This window comes from Triturus cristatus, chromosome 9 (assembly GCF_964204655.1).
Source record: "Triturus cristatus chromosome 9, aTriCri1.1, whole genome shotgun sequence".
Taxonomy (NCBI): Eukaryota; Metazoa; Chordata; class Amphibia; order Caudata; family Salamandridae; genus Triturus; species Triturus cristatus.
The window spans coordinates 1,270,024,644-1,270,047,399 of NC_140592.1; the positions used below are offsets into that span (position 1 = coordinate 1,270,024,644).

The 22,756-nt window shown below is 48.0% G+C and overlaps 1 protein-coding gene across 2 annotated transcripts in view; it reads right to left on the minus strand.

The window, feature by feature from the left end:
- Nucleotides 1-22,756, minus strand: part of LOC146799737 (uncharacterized) — a 40,652-nt gene that overhangs the window by 7,291 nt on the left and 10,605 nt on the right. For both annotated transcript variants that reach the window (XM_085627421.1, XM_085627420.1), the window contains exon 2: nt 5,276-5,389. In XM_085627421.1, the coding sequence (XP_085483547.1) occupies nt 5,276-5,389 (114 nt within the window). The remainder of the gene's footprint in view (nt 1-5,275; nt 5,390-22,756) is intronic.

The following is a 22,756-nucleotide window of genomic DNA, read 5'->3' on the forward strand; positions in this document are numbered from 1 at the left end:
CTTTCTGATGTCTTCCAAGGGCATGCATGACTATCCAATCGAAAGGGGTAAGATCTGTTTCCACAATTCCCTTGGGGGTCAGTGTGATGCTCGAGGATGCCAAAATCTCCTGTTACCTCGGAAGGGTTAGGGTTTTGCAAGAGGCACTGTGAGCTAGTCTGGTGCTGGGCCAACAGTTTCTGACGGTGTAGAGGAGCTCAGTTCCTACATTCAGAAGTCATGCTGTCCTAATACACAGCCCTATCTTTCTAAGTGGGAACCTTATAACAACACTTAAAGATGCAAGTGGTACTCAGAAAATTGTGAATATTCTTCATGCACGTCTTGGGGATCTGGAGGTGTGCCAGGCTACCCTACAGGAGACAATGAAAGAGAATGCACCAGAAACATAAGCTTCAGTTGAATGGTTTCCCCAATAAATTGGAAGATGTGGGAAATCGATCAAGGAGGAATAACCTCAGAGGTTTGGGCCTCCCAGAGGTTGGTGAGGGGGACATTCCAATAAGCTATATTGTCCGTCTCTTCAGAGAAGCGGTTCTGGCATTAAGCAACTGGGTTATTAATTCCATTATTCAAAGGGCACCTTATTTCCCCTTTTTGGCAACCCAGGAAAGGGGGTGGCTGCCCACTACCCGCGGGCCATCCTAATTTACATTGGGAATTTTATTTTGCAGCAGATCTGCCATGTGGCTCGTCCAGTTTCCCCTATCAAAGCATGTGGGATAGAAATTTTCATGTGGTCTGATTGTTGTCGTGAAACTGGTATGTCGCTGGCAGCTTTGTGAGTTAATTCCTGCCTTACAAAAAGTAGGAGCTACGGTCTCATTGCTGGAACCTGCCTATCTTTGGATTGGATTTGAGGGATGAACATATTTCTGTCAGGATGATGTCAAAGAAACGTAACTCTTGAAGATGTGGTCTTCCGCTAATTGAGGACTCCGGAAGATGAGAGTTGGCAGGTGTTATGGCTCATAGATTCTCTTTCTCCTTGGAGTGATTATGCGTACTGTTTGTTCTTTGCCTCCATCTTCTTCTAGGCCTCCTATACTCTCACTCAACACTTTGTTTGTTTCTGCATCACAATGGTTATTTTGATTGAAATTGGTCTTGTGACATTTAGGCAGTGGGGGGGTTTGCGTCCAACCTGGTGCTTGCTGCTGGTCTATCGGGGCGGTTGGTGGTTTGTGGTTATGGCTCAGGGCCTGGCCCAAGGATGGTGGGGAGGGGTGGCCATATTGGGGTGGGGTGATTGGGGTGGCAGGGTCAAGGTAAGAGGGATGCATTAACTAGTGAAGTTGTGGATGCAAGAAGAAGGGGGAAATGGGCATCAACAGAATATTCAGATGTTTTAGACAAGAAGGTGTATTTCCCACTGATCGTGGGGCGGAGGGTGAGTGCGTCATCAGCTCTGGGCCAAACAACGATGATGGGTGAAAGAGAGACTGGTCGTGACCAGCAATTGCATATTCTTGCTTGGAATATTATTGGCATGAAAGCCATCAAAATGCGTAAGCTGATGAAAGAGGAGCTGCACACTCTTAAGCCTCATATAGTTTGTATGCAGGAAACACTTCTGTCTGGTGATCAAACCCCGCAGCTAAGCGAGCTCGTATATAGCTTCTGGGTGTGTCTTGTTTTAACTAGTAGGCGGGTAGCTGTCCTAGTTCAGGATTCCTACTGGCCTGTGGTTAAAACTAAGGCTGGCGTACGTGGTCGATGGTTGATTGCAGTAATTCAGAGAGGGGACTTGCAACGCACTGTCTGTGTATGGTCACTGTCTATGGTCCAAACAGGACGACACTTCCGTGTTTTATTATTTGTTGCCTGAGCTGCATCAATAGTCTGAGCCTCTAGTACTATGCGGGGACTTTAAAGTTACCCTTTCCCCTGGGGTATATCCCGCGCATAGGGAGTCTGTTAATGCATGATCGGCTAAGGGGGTAAGAAGCACCTTAGAGGTGCACGGAGGCAGATCATCGGCTCGTATGCCTTGGTGGATGTTTGGCAGTGTTGTAGATCATGGCACCCAGGTTTCACCTTCTATTCAACATCACAGAGGTCCTCGCCTAGGATTGATATGTTTCTAGTGAATTCCTCACATCAAGCTTGTGTTAGCATTTGCATGAATCCACACATAATATTGGATCATAACTCTCTCTCACTCTACATTGGTTCAGATCTGCTTTATCAGTTTGCCAAGCCAAGCAACTGGTCCTTCGATTGGAAGTTGCTAGAAGAGGGATATGTTGTAGCTATGAGTCGGGACACCAGAGGATATTAATGTTGGTTCTGCATCCACAATTACGGTTTGGGACTCATTCGAAGCCTTCTGCAGGGGGCAGCCATTGACCTACTCGATACACCAACAGAAAAAGCTGCGCATGGAGGAAATCTCAGATGCATCACACTTTTATTTTGCTTCAAAGGATCACAGAGCAAGACTGAAAAGGGGCCACGCTGGCTTTTGAGCAGCTGCAGATCTTGTGGGCAACTCTCAAGAAAAACATCTGGAACAGAGTTAAAAAAAAAGATCCCGGCAAAGCAAATGTTATATTTTGAGAACAGCGAGGAGATCGGCCATCTGCTTGCAGTTAAGGTTAGGGATATGGTCAGTAACAATCTAATTCAGAGGATTGTTAACAAACGGGGTGAGTTAATTGTAGAGCAGACAGGAATTGGGGGGGGTTTCTTTTGCCAAAATCTCTATACAGAGGATTGTGTTGTCTCCATTGAGGATGTCAACAAATATATAGAGGAATTCTATGGCCATAGGCGGAATCAAGGACAGTCTGATCAGCTAGATGAACCCATCTCTCTAGCAGAGGTTGAATCAGCCCTTAGTCACAAGCAAATGGGGAGGCTTCTGGGGTGGATCAGATTCCGCGTACATTTTATAAATTCTTCTCTGGGGTGCGGTCCTCAGAGATCTCTTCAATTCTCTCGACTTCCTTTGTCGAGTCCCCCGTTCATAGAGTGAGACTAAAATAGTTATCTTTCCTAAGAAAGGGAAGGGTCTAATGAGCTGTGGTTCCCATCGGCCGGTATCTTCAGTCAATGCAGACTCTAAGGTCTATACAAGAATACTGGCCAACAGATTATCTACAGCGATCATCGATCTGGTAGACTCTGTACAACACAGGTTTATCCGGGGGCGGGACACAACCTCTCATGTGAACATGGCTATAACTGCCCGCGAGGTGGAATCTGTGGAGGAGGCATGATTATGTTAAATGCTAAAAAGGCATTCAACCAGGTCTGCTGGCAATTTCTCTGGGCGACTATGGCCAACGCAGCGTTTGACCTGGGGTTTTTACTCAGATTAAGTTGTTTTACAGGGGCTTAGAACAATGATCTTCTGTTGCAGTAAATTATCCGACCACATTGAAATCACAGGAGGCGCCTGGCAAGGGTGTCCCTGATCACTAAAACGTTTTAGATTTTATCTAGAGCCATATATTCAGGCTTTGAGGCTAGCTGCTTCAATTTGGGCACTCTATTTACATCGCTTGGAACTGAAGGTGTTGGCTTATGACGATGATGTTGCAATTTTAACCTCTTCTCCAGTAGCCGCCCTGAAGGCTGTTGAGCTACTGGCGATGGAGTTTGGCTGGGTGTCTGGATATAAGTTCAATTCAGATAAGAATCTGGTGATTTTTAATGTCCCTGCACTCAATTCTAACAGAAGGAAGGTTCAGTCTGTGACCTATTTGGGTGTACAACTGACTATATGGCAGGAGGAAATTATTTATTAAAATTTTGGTAAAATCTACAATTATTCTATGAACACATTTTATAAATGGAATCGATTACATCTTGGGCTTATAGGGAGTTGTAACCTTATTAAGATGATTATTTGACACCAATATTTGCATTTGTTTAGAAGTATACCATTATATATCCCTAAGAACTTCTTCAATAAGATCAAATCACTTTGGAATTGTTTTTTATGGAGCTATAAAAAGCCACAGTGTAAGATACAGTATCTCTAACTGTTTCAAGAGAGCGTTGGAATGTTCCTACCTGCTATTCGAATCTACTACTTAGCATCTTTTATTTTCCATCTTACTATGGTCTTCGGTAGGAAATGATGGCCGCTCGGTTTAATATTTCCTCATTATCTCCCTTGGGGGGCAAATTTCAAACCACACACAGGTATCATCAATGGACAAGGTTCAAGGCTCTATGGGTCTATCATCATATTTGTGTCTATTTCAAAAACGTATTTCATGGTATTGCCCAGAACAATCAATATACGTTATTGGGGTTTAATCCGAATCTCCCATTATCCATACATGAAACTGCGCTCAGTCACTGGGGGAAGATGGAACTCAATATGTTAGGACAACTGTTTGAGGATGATACTTTGCTATCTTTTGAGGCATTACAACAGCAGCTATCTTTTTAGATTTCTCCAACTTTGTCATTTTCTGCTGGGCTTGGAAGTGGGAGAGATAAATTGTGCTCAGAATGAATTCCTTGAGTTCCTTATGGACTTGACTCGCAAGGGGAATGTAGGCACAAATCAATTTATGTCGATTCAGGGCTGAGAAATGCAGTGCTACTCAGAGGGTTCGGGTGACACCCAAGGAAATCCTAAGCAGTGATATTCTGGTACATACAGCCCTGAATGTGTCTCAAGTTAAGGCTCATCATTTTGACATCTTGAACGATATTATACCCCATACCAGTTAAACAAAATGAGGATACAGCAGAATAGTCTTTGTTTTTCAATGTGGTGTTGACGGAGCAGGTACGGTTCATATTTTTGCTCCTTGTACTGGCTTACAGGTTATTGGGATTTTATTTTTCAGAAATTGAATGATTTATTTCTTATAGACTGTTGATGGGACTTTAAGTTGATAAAACTTGGGCGATCCCCTTGGATTCCACCAGCAGTAGTGGGGGGTGACCTTTTTGCTATCTCCCTGGCTAGGTTGGTCTTGGCATGCCATTGGTCACTAGCTTAATCTCCTGATCCCAAGATATTGTGGCAAGAAATTTTAAATATTTGCCCACTTGAAATGTCAATTCTTGATAATGATCCATATAGAACAAGATTAAAATGTATTTTGGGCAATTTAAGAGACTGGGAGTCCAAGGTAAGGGTTGGCCAGGGCTTGTCAATCCTAGCGTGTATTATTATTTTATGATGGATGCATTTATCTGTATTTTTACTGATGCACGCTGCACTTTCCTGTGCCTCTTTTTTATACGTTTTCAATTTTGTACATTTTGTGATGCCCTAATTTTTTTTAAAGCAAGTAATGTGACTTACCACTCGTCCCTGCCACCTCTGAGACTCCTCCTCCTCCATCCGCCTCGGCCTCTTCCTTCACACTCCATGCGGCCTCCTGGCTGGCACTGGCTCCTCCACTGGTGGTCTGTGTGGCTAGAAAAAAAATATTACCCATTTTAGACACCAGATTTGCCACCTAAGTAATTATTATTTTGCACAAAGTACAACAGCAACACCTCAGTGCAGTTCGGTTAGTAGTATCTTCTATCGAAATTATCACTTTGAGAGGTTTATTGGTCGACATGTTAGTTAAGTCAACCAAAGACTTTTTTCCCCAATGGAGAGACAGCGCTGTGATGAGAGTGAAGCACAATGAGGGGGCGGAGTGCTCAATGAGGGACATATGGTCTTGGTTGACAAATGCAGTGGTATCTCATTCTTATCCTGCCATGCTGCACGATCATGGAACCTGCTGGTGTAATGTATAAATGGTAAGACAACATTGGGGGGTGCATGACCACGGCCACTCTCTCTTTTTACTGTTGGAGCAAGAAAGCCTTTTCAAAAATGTGTGGTGAATATAATAGCTTACTTGGACCTACAATCCTCTTCACGGTACCAAAAATCTGTGCTCTTTGTCTTACTGTACCACAAGACGTATAACAGAGGGGAGAGGAAAAGCGCCCTAAAAGACCAGAAGAACCAGGTTAGCGCATGCTATACCAGATTCAGAACCCAGACAGAATCATTCATTCGATGTTCACTCCTCGGTGCAACGCACTCCTGTCAGGCGGAGCCTGACTCCACACACCGCTGCTCCCTCCCAGCGCAGGCCAGGGTCCAGATTTACCAGGGTTTTTTGTTTGTGTAGGCCTTGTCTATAAGGATTGCTTACGTGCAGTGAGGTGTCGCCTTCCTGCACAAACAATCTAGGTTGCCGTGTAATGAATGTGGCATACTTGCACCATGGCGCAAGGGTGCCTGCCTTGGCGCAGTAGGCAGCACCAGCAGGAATGCAACAAATCTTGATAAATTAATAAATGTCACTTTCCTGTCCTCTCCCTTTGACGCAGCGCATCACGTTGTCTTGCTGCCCTGCACTGCATGCCATACATGTTAATAAGTCTGTACCCCAATGCTCGCAGCAAAGTGTATAACACAGATAACAAATAAACGTTGGTGTATTACTACATTGCATGCCCACCTCTTTCAAAAGACAGACAGTGGACACTCACCTCTGCACACTCTCTCTGATGCCATTGCTAATTGAATTTATTTAGATGTGTGTCACACACTACCATAACCACTTGAAACTAGCTGCATCAGCATAGTAGTGGTACTACCACGCTCTTGAAAAGAATTCCTTTGTGCACCAGCGGGCCCATGTACTTAATTGCTGCAAAGATACATCATTATCTATACATCTACGCTATATGTTATATATACACATATATATATTCACTGAAAAAAACATAGGTTTCACACACGTTATAGTTAGGAATTAGCATTTTAAAAACCTTGCAAATTCACTTAAAAAACCATAGGTTTCACACATGTTATAGTTAGCTGGACATTTCACTCGTGAAAAACCAATGAAATTCCTCCGTTATAGTTAGTGCAGGCAACTATAACTCACGCGACCGCAATCCTCTGCTGATGATATTACATCACTGTATTTAGTCACTTATTCACCCATGTCTTCTTCCATTAATCTTTAGCTATACATATATTACAAATATTTATTTTTCAGAAAGACACATATGTCATCAGCAGAGGATTGCGGTCGCGTGAGTTATAGTTGCCTGCACTAACTATAACGGGGGAATTTCATTGGTTTTTCACGAGTGAAATGTCCAGCTAACTATAACATGTGTGAAACCTATGGTTTTTTAAGTGAATTTGCAAGGTTTTTAAAATGCTAATTCCTAACTATAATGTGTGTGAAACCTATGGTTTTTTCAGTGAATTTGTACGGTTTTTTAAATGCTAAGTTATTAATATATATATATATATTTTTTAATTTTACCGTGCGCGCACCGCGCGCCCACTTCACGCAGTTCGGACCGTGCGCGCACCGTGCGCAACGTTCGCGGAATATTTTACGTTTCCACCGTGCGCGCACGTTGCGCGCACTCCGGGATTTTTCGCTAAAAAAATTAAAACTCTTTTTGGACCCTTGGGGGTCCTTCTGGGACCCCCTGACAAATGCTAGGGGGTCAGGAACTGTCCAGCCTGCCCCCTTTTCACGTTCTCAACCTTTGTTTTTCACCCCCTCAGAGTGCGAGAGACAAAATGGCGGCCAACACTTCCTGGTTTCGACCGATTCGAATGTTTACTAAGATCTAACAACCAATCAGAATTGCGCTCGCGCACAGCAGGGTGCGCGCACCCAGCGCGCACGGTGCGTGCGTATAGATATATATATGCTTTTAAATGCTATTTTCTCAGGAAATACTGAACAGATTTACACCAGACCTGCAAAAGGCACTTCTTTGACCTTATGGCTACCTCTCTGCCAAATTTCACGTAATTCTGTTCAGCCGTTCGGGCTGTAGCTGCGACTAAAGTCCCTATGGAAAAATCCATGGGGAAAACGCGTTTTGGGACCCCCCCTTTTTCTCGGCCCCCGCTTGACGAATCCCCCCGAGACTTTCAGGAAAGGAGCGGAGCGCCCCATTAGTTTTGAAAATTTCGCGAGGATTCGTCAACCGGCGCCAAAGTTATTCAAAATAGAATTTTGAGATTTCCTATGGAAACTCGGTCCTAACTATAACTATCTACTGGCGACCGCCAGTAGATAATATTGATAGAGAAGGTAAAGAAAATGTTGTATACCTTCTTTATTTTGCAGGAACTTTAATGACATAATCATTCTAAAAAATTAACTTGTACTAATTTGTGTGGAGTGTTATAATTAACCTACAATTACACCTTATTAAACACAAGATACACATGGGACTAAAATGCAAATTGCATGGCTAATAATTAAATGATTAACTATGGTACGCAAACTAACTGTAGTATGTGTCAAAATAGAGAATTGCATGATTTATGTTGCTTTTGTGATGGTTTGTGCTTCCAGTGTTGTAGAATGGTGAGTATTATTGCTTTAAATGTTGCTACAAGCTAGGAAAATACTAATATATATTGGGATTAGTGTGGGTTTAACATTAGAATCTTCATTTCCATATATTAATTACGGTTATGTTTGTTTTTGCTTAAGTTGGCTTTCGGGCCTACTAGGCCGCAGTACTTAAAATGGAGTTCGGAAGTGGCCACCGTCATGTGAGCGCGATGTCGAATGCGCAGACTCGAATGGCTCTGAAGATCTCCAAGCGACCTCCGATGAGAAACGAAATGTTCCTTGTCAAGGATAGGAACGTGGAGGACTGCCAAGACCCAAACTAATGTGAATGACTGAGGGGACAATGAACGACCTGTACAAGAAGGCTTACATGTTGTTACTTGTGAACTTTCGCCTGTGAAACTACGAAAAAGAATACAATGGTGAAGATGTCAAGCCGGTCTCATGGGAAACATGCAAACCTGGGAATATTGAATAGGCTTACAATTTTTGGAGGGTTTAGCCAATCAGAACACTTTCCACCCCTAAATTGTTGCACATTATCCTAAAAGTAAGGAGAAAAAGAGTATAAAAAGGGGGAGGTTAGAAGTGTAGCATCGTCGTCATCATCAGTATCCTTCTTGCTGTGAGGCTGTTGGTGTGGAGAGTCGATTTGCTTGATTGTTGGTTCGTTGGTGCGATCGCCTGGTCCCTTGGCTAAATTGTGGGGACTGCATCGTGCTGAGGGAGATTTCCTGGACTTACCTGGGTTTCTCTTTGATTATAAAAGGACGATTCCATCTGAAGGGATTTTGCTTATTGCTGTGGGTTGACGGGTTCTTCTGGAGGTGGTCGCCAATGTCCAAATTTAGGTAAATATATATGTCATGTCTGTTAGACCTGGCACCTTGGCGTGAGTCTCCCTTCCACTTTTTGTCGCTGTGCCTCATGTGTTTTTATGGTGTTGGCTGCTCAGAGCACTGTGCCACTGCCAATCAGTGCCACAGTGCACGTGCTCCCTATGTAAAATGTATATGTTGGTTGGATTCCATGATTGGCTTATTTGGTTTACTATCAGACCCCCAGTAAAGTGCACCAGGAGTGCCAGGGCGTGTAAATACAAATACCGCTGGTGGGCTTGCAGCACTGGTTGTGCCACCCACAGAAGCGGCCTGGTAAAACATGTCTAAGGTCTGCCATTGCAGAACCTGCGTGCAGTCTGGTACTGTTATGCTGACTGCGCAAGTGCACACACTTGCCAGTCCCTAAACCTTCCCTTAACTTCATATTAGTCACCCCTATGGTAGGCCTAAGGGCAGGGTGCATTGTAGCATAAGGTAGGACAAGCCCTGATGTGTGTGGCATGTCCTAATAGTGAATTACAGCCATTTTCGTGTTTCACTATTGTAAGGCTACCTGTTCTCATAGGCCAGAATGGGCTGTTAAGATTGTTACATCCTATGATCCTAACAGACCCAGGGAACATGGTAGAAAATCGAGTTTAGTATGCCTGAACTCAGAATAATAAGGTACATCTTTTAGTAAGGTTTATTTGATTATTCTGCGTTTGCAAATGCCACTTTTAGAAAGTTGGACTTTGCTTGCCTAACCTTTTCAGCCCGCCTCTGCGTGATGTGTATCTGCTGTCTGGCTTGTGTGAGTGACAGGGCTGGGGAAACCCAGATGGGCAGGGCTAGGTAGCCTGGTGGTGAATTGGAAGATTGACATCTAGATGGGTGGGAAGAGTACACCTGGACTCTGAATAGGGTTGTGCTCTGCCACCACAATGCTGGCTCCGCCCCCTGTGGAGCGTCTGATGACTCGGCCCTGCACCCTGAAAGAAGCAGCCTGCATCGCGTAAACAAAGTGCTCAGAAACCGGACTGGACTAGGCAAGGGCCCCCCTGGCCTGGCAGAACAAAATAATTGCTGTATAAATGTAGGAGCCCTGCTCCCAAGAAATTAGATCCTGTCCTGCCAAGAAGAAACCTCTGTCCGACGAGAAGGAACTGGGAAAGCTGCATGGAGGAGTACTGTCCCTGACCTGGGGGATTGGCCTGCAGTGGTTGCCTTGCTGCTGAAGAAGAGGAGCAAAGACTAAAGAGACTTTTTATTTGACTTGAGCTGAAGATCTCCAAGGGCTTGTGAGTGAGCTTGCCCCTTGAACGAAGTCCCAGGACCAGTGGACTTCACCGCCGTGGAATCGCCTTGGAAAACGGACCGTTTTCCTCGCGTCATCGCTTCGAACTGCTGTGTACGTCTCGCTGATCACAGCTGATTCCCCGTTGTCCGACACGAACAACGCGTCTGTGGCCCCTCTACGAGCCGTACCTCGCACCGCAAAGGAAGGTACTGCCAGCCTGAGCAACGAGATTTATTGGCCCTACGAGCCGTAGCTCGCACCGTAACTGAAGGACATCACCGTACCAGCTTGCACCCACCTACGGACCGTACTATCAACGTACGCGCCTCTCCCCTGCTTTGGGAAAGGCCGTGGTACGTGGGGTGGTCACGTACGTCTCCTGTCCGGAGCGTACTGTTCACCTGTCTCAGGAGCCAAAGTGAAGCCCAGCGATCCCGGTACGTCGCGTACCCGAACGTCTGGCAGTACGAGCCGTACTCTCGCCCCGTCCCCTGAGCCGCGCACACCCAAGGTCTCCCGTACCGTAGTATGCACCGCCCGGAGGACTTCGCACCGTACTGTGCGCCTGCTGCCAAGGAAGTGTCCGTGACGAACTCACCAAGAATCCAGGTACTGTGCCCGTTCGCACCATAGGGTGTACGTTTCATCTGAAGCGCCTGCAGTGCGTGTACGACCCGTCCCAAAGCCTGTGTCTACCGCGTACGACCCGTACGAAGAGGGACGACGTTCACAGAACTGGAAAATTACGATGAAACCAAGAACTCTTGCCAATAAGTATTGTGGGCCATTTAAAACGTTATTTTGGTCTTGTGCTAAGCCTGATAAATTTATATAAAGTATTTTTTTGATATACCCAGTGTGGAGTCCATCTGTGGACGGTCGCTGTATTACTGTGTGTGTGTTCACAAATTGCTTAACCTGAACGCTTTGAGATAGGCCTTGTATGCTTGCGCCAAGCTACCTAGAGGGTGAGCAGGGGTTATTGTTGGAGTGTACCCCCCTACCCTGACTAGAAGAAGGACCCTCTGCTTGTCCCAGGTACCTACCTGTGCCAATCAGAGAATCCGGATTCTAACATTGGTGGTCAGCAGTGAGGATTACGAGTTTGCATTTGTGAGACATACACAGTGATTGGTGAACGCCACATAGTGAAGGCAGACCAATAGCGCAACCACTTACTTTTAATTCGCATTTTTCTGGGATATCGCCAGTTGTTAAAGGAATCATGCCTGGTTCAAGCGTTATGGAGAGAGCAGAATCTGTAGTCTCTGACATTGAAGGTATTAAATGGGAAGAAGAGAGACTAGAGAGCTACACCAAGGCCCAACTGAAGGGCTTCTGCAGGAAGTTCAAAGTCCCCACTGTTGGATGTAGGACCAAAGCAGATTTTTACAAGGCGCTGAGGGCCTGGGTGGAGTCAAGGAAACCCTCTAATGACGTGGAGGAAATTGAGCGGGCAGAGAGCATCGCTAGCTTGGGCAGAGGCCTGTCGCCAGAGGAGTTGGCCGACAGGAAGGAAACCAGAGCTCATGAGGTAGAGATGACGAAACTAAATGGACAACTGGAAATGGAAAGAAAAAGGCTGGAAATGGTAGAGAGAAAAACCCAAATGGAGCATGAGATGAAATTGAGGGAGCTGGAGTTGAAAGCCCAGGGCTTGGGAGGCACTCCCTCTGGTGGCAGCACACCCCCAGAGCAGGTAGAGTCCAGAGTGTACATACCCAAAGCGGGGAGCGGGGTTGTGGGGGCGGTTCTTGAGTGAAGGGCGGGACACACTGCTAGATTTGCCCTCAGATGTGTATAACTCTTACCCCCATATGAAGGATGCTTTAATGGCTAGGTATGGGTTAACTCCTGAAATGTATAGACAGAGATTCAGGGGTTGCACTAAGATTCCCAATAGTACGTATGTGGAGTATGTGACTTTTTTTGCAGAGCACTGGTTGGTTGGGTAAAGGGTAGCAAGGTTGATAATTTTCCAGGGCTTCTTGATTTAATGGCATGGGAGCACTTATCCAGTAATTGTTTTCCTGAGCTACGCCAGCACCTGATTGATAGTAAGCTGACTAACCCTAGAAAGCTTGCTGAGGAGGCGGACCGCTGGGTCATTACCAGGGTCCACAAGGGTCACGTGGGAGACTCTGCCAAAGGTGGGCAGGGTCCCCAGCAGAAGAGCGTGGGGGGGACAAGGGTAAACAGAGAGAGTTCTAGAAGAGGCCCCAAAGTAATCCCCAAGGGAACCAAGGGAAGGGTTCTCAGCCTCCCCCACCTCAGAAACCAACCGGGGCCCCAACAGGTACCCCTGTTCAAAGACGGCCCCCAACCTGTTACAGATGTGGTGAGCTGGGTCATTTTGCCAATGATCCCAAGTGTCGCCGGTTTGGTAAACCAGCACCCACTGGTGCAAGTCCCCGGCAGATGGCTAATGTAGCCCTGGGTGGAGAGATGGGTGTCCAAGGTGGGTGGGGTTCAGTAGAAATGTCCCTGGTCTCATTAGGAGACCGTGAAGTGGTCCCGAAAACCCAGCTGCCTGTGAACACTAAAAAATACAGGCAGTGGGTGACCATAAATGGCCATAGGGTTGAAGCTCTCAGAGACACAGGAGCCAGTGTGACGGCTGTCAAGCGCCACCTGGTGTCTCAGGAGCAGGTTGTCCCAGGAGCATTCTATCCGGTTGTTGCCACCGACAACACCGAGAGTCACTGCCCGGTGGCTCAGGTTCCCTTTGAGTGGGGGGTCTCTGGTACTCTTCAGGTAGCTGTGAGGCCCGCCATGCCTGTAGACTGTCTGTTAGGGAACGATCTGGAGATCTCACCTTGGGCTAAGGTGGAGCGGAGTGCTCACCTGGAGATGTTGGGTATGCCAGATTGGGCGTGTGTCACCACACGGTCCATGACAGCGAGTAGAGGTGCTCAAGAGGACCTGGAGCCTGAGAGGGAGGCCCAGGAACCGGCCTTAGGGAGAAGAGGCAGGGGCGCGGGAAACCGGCCCCCGAAGTTCCCACGGTCCAGGAGGAAGCACACCTTGAGGGGGATGCCCTGGAGCCTACAGCGGAACAGATCGCTGAACTGGGGGACCTGCCTGAGCTGACCCATTGGCAGCAAGAAGGAGGACCCTCCAGGGAAGAATTCTGAAGGGAGCAGAAAGAATGCCCTTCTCTCGTGGGTATGCGGCAGCAGGCTGCAGACCAGGCCAACGGTGATCAGTCTGGAACACATTTCATTTACTGGGAGAACGACCTCCTGTATTCTGAGCCTAAGGTTGCTGAGCCTGGGTCAGCCCGTGTGCTGGTGGTACCCCAGCGCTTAAGAGCCTTCCTACTGGGGCTGGCTCACGATGTGCCATTGGCAGGACATTTGGGGCAGGACAAGACCTTTGAAAGGCTTGTCACCCACTTCTTTTGGCCCCAAATGCGCAGGAGTTCAGACACTCACTGCAGGACCTGCCAGACTTGCCAGGCAAGTGGAAAGAGTGGAAGGAAGCAGAAGGATCCACTCCAGCCATTCCCTGTGGTCAGTACCCCCTTTGAGCGAGTGGGGCTTGACATTGTGGAGCCAATGGACCCCAGGACCGCCATGGGTAACAGGTTTATCCTGGTCCTGGTGGACCATGCCACCCGGTACCCGGAAGCCATCCCTCTGACGACAGTGACGGCCCACGTGGTGGGACGTGCGCTGATGGGAATTTTCTCCCGAGTGGGATTCCCTCTAGAGGTGGTGTCTGACCGGGGTACCAATTTCATATCCAAATATATGATATCCCTTTGGCAAGAGTGTGGTGTAACCTACAAGTTCACCACACCTTACCACCCCCAAGGAAACGGGTTGGTTGAGAGATTCAACCGAACCCTGAAGGGCATGATAATGGGTCTTGAGGAACCCATGAGGCGTAAGTGGGACGTCCTCTTACCATGCCTTCTCTTTGCTTACAAAGAGGTGCCACAGAAGTCTCTAGGGTTCAGCCCCTTTGAGCTTCTGTACGGACACCCAGTGAGAGGACCTCTAAGTCTGGTCAAGGAAGGCTGGGAGCAATCTCCCAGGAAACCTCCCCAGAATGTACATAGCTACATGCTGGCCTTCAGGAACCAGACTAGGCGTTTCAGGGAACTTGCTGAGGCAAACCTGGAAGCCAGCCAGGAGGAGATGAAGCGGTGGTACGACCAGAATGCCACTCTGGTAGAGCTTCAGCCTGGACAGAAGGTTATGGGTCTTGGCCCCAGTGGAGCCCTGTACGCTCAGGATAAGTGGACCGGTCCCTTTGAGGTTGTGGAGCGCAAGAGTTTAGTTACCTATTTGGTGGTCTTGCGGTCTCCAAGGAACCCCTTAAGGGTCCTTCATGTCAACCGCCTCAAGCCCTACTTGGAGAGGTCCCAAGTGGGCATGCTTTTAGCGACAGATGGTGTCATCCTCTCTTCCACCCTGACCCCTGAGCAACAGAACGATTGTCGCCAGTTACTGGGACAATTTTCTGACCTGTTTTCCCTGATTCCCGGTGTCACTGATTGGTGTGTCCATGATGTGGACACTGGGGATAGTACACCTGTGTGGCACAAGGCCTACAGGGTGACTGACAGGGTAAGGGCCTGCATCAAGGAGGAGGTCTCCAAGATGTTTGCCCTTGGGGTAATTGAGTCCTCAAGCAGTCCTTGGGCCAGCCCAGTGGTCTTGGTCCCAAAGGCTGCAGCGCCGGGAGCCACACCCGAACTCCGGTTCTGTGTGGACTACAGAGGACTCAATTCGGTCACCAGGACTGACGCACACCCCATCCCCTGAGCTGATGAGCTCATAGATCGGCTAGGGGCTGCCAACTACCTCAGCACGTTTGATTTAACGTCTGGGTATTGGCAGATCGCCTTGACCGATGGGGCCAAAGAGAGGTCAGCATTTTCCGCCCCTGATGGGCATTACCAATTCCGGGTTATGCCCTTTGGGATGAAGAATGCCCCTGCTACCTTCCAGAGGTTGGTCAACCAGGTGTTGGCTGGGCTGGATTCATTCAGTGCAGCCTACCTGGATGACATCGCAGTGTTCAGCTCCACTTGGGAGGAACACCTGCGCCACCTCTGGGAAGTGTTGATGGCGCTGCGGAGGGCAGGCCTCACGATCAAGGAGAGTAAGTGCCAGATCGGGCAGGGTTCAGTGGTGTACTTGGGGCACCAAGTTGGGAGTGGCCAGGTGGCACCCCTTCAACCCAAGATAGAAACCCTCCTGAATTGGGAGTCGCCCAAAACCCAGACAGAGGTGAGAGCCTTCCTAGGTCTCACCGGGTACTACAGGAGGTTTGTCAAGGGGTATGGCAACATTGTTGCCCCCTTGACAGCGCTGACTTCAAGGAAGCAGCCCAGGAAAGTGATTTGGACTGACACCTGTCAGAAAGCTTTTGAGGCCCTGAAAGCTGCTATGTGCACGGCGCCCGTGCTTTTGGCTCCCAACTTCTCCAAAGAGTTTATCGTTCAGACAGACGCTCCAGAGCATGGTGTGGGGGCTGTTCTTTCACAGATTAATGAAGATGGCCTAGATCAACCTGCAGCCTTTATTAGCAGGAGGTTACTACCACGGGAACAGAGATGGAGTGCTATTGAGCGTGAGGCATTTGCTGTGGTCTGGGCACTGAAGAAGCTAAGACCCTACCTGTTTGGGTCTCACTTCCGGGTTCAGACAGACCACAGGCCCCTCAGATGGTTGATGCATATGAGGGGTGAGAATCCAAAGCTGTTGAGGTGGCCCATTTCCCTACAGGGTATGGATTTCACGGTGGAACATCGCCCTGGTACAGATCACGCTAATGCTGACGGTCTGTCCAGATTTTTCCGCCTTAGTGACGAGGAACTCCCTGGGATAGGGTAGTTCTCCCCACCTTTCAGCTGGAGGGGACACGTGTTAGACCTGGCACCTTGGCGTGAGTCTCCCTTCCACTTTTTGTCGCTGTGCCTCATGTGTTTTTATGGTGTTGGCCACTCAGAGCACTGTGCCACTGCCAATCAGTGCCATAGTGCAAGTGCTCCCTATGTAAAATGTATATGTTGGTTGGATTCCATGATTGGCTTACTTGGTTTACTATCAGACCCCAGTAAAGTGCACCAGGAGTGCCAGGGCGTGTAAATACAAATGCCGCTGGTGGGCTCGCAGCACTGGTTGTGCCACCCACAGAAGCGGCCTGGTAAAATATGTCTAAGGTCTGCCATTGCAGAACCTGCGTGCAGTCTGGTACTGTCATGCTGACTGTACAAGTGCACACACTTGCCAGTCCCTAAACCTTCCCTTAACTTCATATTAGTCACCCCTATGGTAGGCCTAAGGGCAGGGTGCATTGTAGCATAAGGTAGGACAAGCCCTGATGTGTGTGGCATGTCCTAATAGTGAATTACAGCCATTTTCGTTTTTCACTATTGTAAGGCTACCTGTTCTCATAGGCCAGAAAGGGCTGTTAAGATTGTTACATCCTATGGTCCTAACAGACCCAGGGAACATGGTAGAAATTCGAGTTTAGTATGCCTGAACTCAGAATAATAAGGTACATCTTTTAGTAAGGTTTATTTTAATATTCTGCGTTTGCAAATGCCACTTTTAGAAAGTTGGCCTTTGCTTGCCTAACCATTTCAGCCCGCCTCTGCTAGGATGTGTATCTGCTGTCTGGTTTCTGTGAGTGACAGGGCTGGGGAATCCCAGGAGACAGGCTGGGGCAGCCCGGTGGTGAATAGAGAGATTTACATCCAGATGGGTGGGAGGAGTACACCTGCACACTGAATAGGGCTGTGCCTTTCCACCACAATGCTGGCTCCACCCCCTGGGGAGCGTCTGATGTCTCTGCCCTGCACACTGAAAGGAGAAGCCAGAGTCCGGTAAACAAAGTACTCCAGTACTGGGTTGAACTGGGCAAAGGCCCCCTGGCCTGCAAGAACAAAAGAATTGCACTATAAGTATTAGGACCCTGCTCCCAAGAAATTAGATCCTGCTTGACAAGAAGAACCTCTGCCTGAGGAGAAGGAACTGGGAAAGATGTAAGGAGGAGTACTGTCCCTGACCTGGGGGACTGGCCTGCAGTGGTTGCCTTGCTGCTGAAGGAGAGGAGAAAGACAACAAAGAAACTTTGCTTCAACTTGTGCTTAAAGATCTCCAAGGGCTTGTGAGTGAGCTTGCCCCCTGAACGAAGTACCAGGACCAGTGGACTTCATCCGCCTCGCAATCCGCTGCTAGAAACGCTGTTTTTAGCATTTGCCGGGAGCTGTGTACGCTTCATACCGCCAAATCGTATCCAGCAACGCACCGTACCCGCCTGTCTGCCTCGAACAACGCGTCCTACGACATGTAGATCGCACCGTGACTGGCTGACTTCGCCGCGTACAACGCTGCGCTTCATCGAGCTATATTGGTTGGTGCGAACCGCACCCTGCCGCTGAAGTTAAGGCTGCCGCTCGCATCGAAGGGGAGGAAAGTACGCACTGTACGTACGCCCCGCACTGCAGACAAAGACTGAGAGCCGCTCCCGCAGTACGGCTCATACGCCACAACGAACAAAAGCACCGTACAACGTCCCGTCCCCTCAAGCAGCGCGACTCAGGGCCCCAACGAGCCGTAAGCTCGCACCGCGAAAGGAGGACATCGCAGTGTACAGCGCTTTGCTTTCACCGCAGCGTCCGTGACGAACTCTCCAAAACTAAGGTACTGTGTACGTTCGCACCGTAGGGTGTATGCTTCGCACCGGAGCGTCCGCAGCGCTTATAGACTCATTCTGTAGGCCAATTCATCCCCGTACGGGCCGAACCAAGAAGAACGAAGCGCACAGAACTTTTAAAGTACGCTGTAACAAAGAACTGCTTATTGCTAATAGTACTGTGGGCCTTTTTATCGTTATTTGTTCTTGTGCTAAGCCTGATATAAAATACTTATTTTTGATAATCCCTGTGTGGAGCCCATTTGTGGTGTTGTCACTGAGTTACTATATGTGGTCACAAATGCTTAACCTATAACGCTCTGAGATAAGCCTTGTCTGCTCGCGCCAAGCTACCTAGAGGGTGAGCAGGGGTTATTTTAGGAGTGTAACCCCTTACCCTGACTAGAGGAGAGGGTCCCTGCTTGTCACAAGTCCCTACCTGTGCCAACCAGAGATCCCCAATTCTAACAGGCAGGAACAGACAGCCGATCAGGACATCGCCAACATTTTTCGCCAGTACTACACAAAGCTCTATGAAGCGCAGCACCTCTCTAGAAGCGCAGCACCTCTCTAGGGACACCTCGTCCCAATACTTGACAGGGGTTATCATAACAAAGTCTCAGACAGCTCAAGCAGACGCATTAGAGGCACCGATCAGAATAGAGGAGGTCATTAGAGAGATCTCCAGGCTGAAGAGGCTCAAATCCCCGGGCCCTGATAGCTTTTCCTCTTTTTTCTACAAAACCTTCTGCTCTTTGCTGGCTCCAGTGCTAGTGAGGGTCTTAAATGCTGTAGGGTCCTCATCGATCCTGCCACGCTCGATGCCGGATGCATCGGTGGTGGTTATACCCAAGCCAGGTAAGGATAAAACACGCTGCAAGTCCTATAGGCTGATTTCCCTCCTTAATGTCGACTTTAAACTCCTCACAGGAATCTTAGCGCAGCGCCTTTCCCCCCTACTACCAGAGGCTGATAGACGCACACCAGGCAGGTTTCGTGCCTGGTCCCCAGTGCGCCGATAATGCCAAGCGGCTTCTACATATTGTGGCTAAGGCTCAGCATTTTGACGTTGAGCGCATGATCCTGTCCATCGATGCAGAAAAAGGATTTGACAGAGTGCACTGGCCATACCTAGAGGACACCCTGAGGCTCTTCGGCATCCTGGAGAGATTTCTACGCTGAATTCTAAGCAGTTACTCTACCCCGACTGCAACAGTCCAAGTAAACGGTGTGTCATCAGCCCCCAATTCAGCAGGGCACGAGACAGGGGTGTCCCCTCTCGCCACTCCTCTGTGCTCTCTATATGGAGCCAATGGCCCAAGGGGTAAGGTTCGGCGGGAAGGATCATAAGATCAGCCTTTACGCAGACAACATAGTAGCCACCTCGGAGAACATTCATATATCCTTGCCTGCCTTTCTGGCAGAGCTTGAATCCTTTTCACAGGCGGCATGTTTCAAAATGAATGTTCACAAATCCCAGGCACTTAGCCTGTCACTATCTGTACCTACGGTAACAGCCCTGAAACACAAATATAACTTAAAATGGGCCACGGAGGCAATACCGTATCTAGGCATACAATTGGCTACTAATACGCAACACACTACCTCACTCAATTATACAAAGCTCCTAGAGCAGACAAGGGAACACTTGGGTAGATGGAGGTTATTTTCCTTATCATGGCTAGGCCGCATTGCAGCGGTCAAAATGACAATTCTGCCGAAGATTCTGTTTCTCTTCCAGGCTCTCCCACTTGAACCCCCACTAGGAGTTTTACGTTCTTTGCAGAGGGACCTGGAACACTTTATATGGTGCGATAAAAAGCCAAGACTTAACAGAGACCTGGGCTGCTGCTCCCCGAGGGAGGCGGGGAGACCCCTGTGGGGGATTCCCCTCCTCAATATAGAACACCAGCCTTGCAGTATTTATCTGTCGGAGGTCACACGGGCTCCTATGTGAGTATGGGACAGGGTCTCCACAGCCGGGGGATTGACGAATTTCCCCTCACCACTCACCCCTATCGTGGTAAACACGGCCTTCACACTGGGTCAAGCAACAGAGTCCTACAACCAGTAGTCTGAAGAGGGTCGCCATTCTATCGGCCATTTCTTTGATGTAGAGGGCCTATTAACCTGTGACGATTTCCGTTCACAGCACAACCTCCCGGAAACCGAGCACCTCCAGTTCCAACAGATTAGGCACTAGGTATTGTAACCTGGGGTGCGGGAAAAGGCACAAAGACACCTCACTTCTTTAGAAAAATGGTTGGTAACAAATCTTACAGATTCCCGACTCATCACGGAGTTATACACCCTACTAAGAGAGGTTCCCATTGATGCTAAATCCCCAGGACAACAACGGTTGGAGAGAGAAGTCAGGAGAAGTCTCACACAGAAAGAATGGAATGACATATATTACAGAGCCCGCCACACTGCCCACAACGTCGCCAGTATGGAAACAGCAATCAAAATAGCTACCTACTGGTACCTTACCCCCCAAAAATTGCATAAAGGCAACCCAGCCAGAGATCCAAAGTGCTGGAGAGCCTGCGGGTCACTAGGCACACTGACACACTTATTATGGGATTGCCCTCAACTTACCGCTTACTGGACACAAGTGCTGGACGACATCGATCAGCACTTCCATACACAAATCCCTCCTTTCCCAGGCTACATCTTACTGGGCCTGCCAAATGCTATCACCTTTCCACTCAAGGTGCGAAAAAGGGCTGACAAATAGCCCTTGCTCTTGGGGCAGCCCATCAGAACATTTTAGCATACTGGGGGACAACTAAACTCCCTACACACGTGGGAAGGTTACACCGCCCATGGAGAATCTTGGGGATGGAAAGAATATCCTTCACTCTAGCTAACCAGGCAACCTCCTTCCAAGATATCTGGAAACCATTCCTGGCCATACTAACCTCCGAATTCAGGGAAAGAAACTGCCCCAAGTACTTATGCTTATTACGACGCGCTGGGCCTGCACGGCCTGCAGTAGATGCGACGCCTAACCCGCCAAGACTGACTGAGGTGCACACAAAGACCCTTTCTTGGAAATGATCAGGAAGGGGACCCTTTTCTTTCTATTTCTTGTTCGCTATTTCTTGTTTTACTCTTCTGTTGGGGGAGGGGGAAGGTGGGGGAATTGCAATGTGGCCAATACCTCACCTTGTGTTCAGGGTCAACAGACGTATTGATATCGCTATTCATTAATTCACGTTTCAAAATAATAAAGAAATTTTAACATAAAACAGATCCCAAAGAATCAAGATGAATCAATCTCTTTCTCCACCCCGTACAGTAACCATGGGGGTTCCACGGGGGTCCGCCCTATCACCCGTACTCTTCAATTTACTCTTGGAAGCATTAGCAAAAGCCTTGAACTCCGCGAACATTCTTTTTCATATGTATGAGGATGACACTCAACTTTATCTGAAAATCACCTCCCCAGAAGACATCTTCTCACTCAACTCAATCCTGATGAACACTCAAAACTGGCTCACTGACAACTACCTCATGCTCAACACATCCAAAACTGAATCCTTCTCATCGCTCCCCCTAATCACATTCCCAAGATTGACCTTTGGATGAAACACCTCACAGCCTTTAACTGCTCCCTCCACATTATTGATTCAGCTAAATCCCTCGGAAACACGCTAGACATGCACTTGAATATGAAGAACCACATCAGCAATGCAACCAAGGGAGCTAAACATCCGTTGAGTTTACTAAGGAATCGCAAACCTTTCCTTCCACAGGAAGACTTCAAATTGGTGGTACAAGCTCTAGTTTTGCCAAGACTAGACTTCGATGGTTCCACGCTATGTGTCTACCCAAACAGAGCCTGGCCCCACTAAGGGCTTCCCTTAATGCCGCAGCTAGATGGATTACTGGGACAAAAAGAAAAGAGCACATATCCCCAGCCCTAAAATCCCTAAACTGGTTACCATATGAGGCAAGAATACAGTTAAAGATTGCCTGCATGACGCACAAAGCCCTTCACTTCAAGACCCCCATCTATCTGGCCCAAAAACTAGAACTATCAGGGGGCTGCAGAGAAACCACAGATTTTCCACAAAAAGAGATTGAGTAACAGAACCTTCTCTGGCATTGCCCCAAAGATTTGGAACTCTCTTCCTTCGGAAATCCGTACAATCTCCTCCACCGCTTCCTTCAAAAAGGATGTGATAAAAAATCATTATGCTCAAGTTCCTACCCTAATAGGCCTTGGCTCCTAGACTCCATTACTGCCCTCTATTCAGTCGTCTTGATTGACTTTTGCATGGTTATATGCCTGGGAATAACATCGTTAGCATGCACTGTAGATACATATGTTCAAATGTTCCTCACCCATTACTGTATCGGCCCTACCCTACAGGAGTCTTGCACGCGCCTTGCATATTTTGTAACAAATGTTTTGCTTCCCAATACGGTATCTGTTGTAATCTCGCCCTTGGTTTCTCCCCTGACCTTTCCCCCCCCTCTCCCTCTCTTGCCATTGGTCTCTCCTTTAGAACTCTGAGTGGGGGGTTAATTGGAATGTTCAAGACTGCCGCCAGGTGTCCACACTGACTGGAGGAGGCGTTTTACTTGTCTACTGAAGAAAGTAGTTGGACTTATCTTCTGGCGTCTGATCTAACTTGCAATATTTGGTGACGATC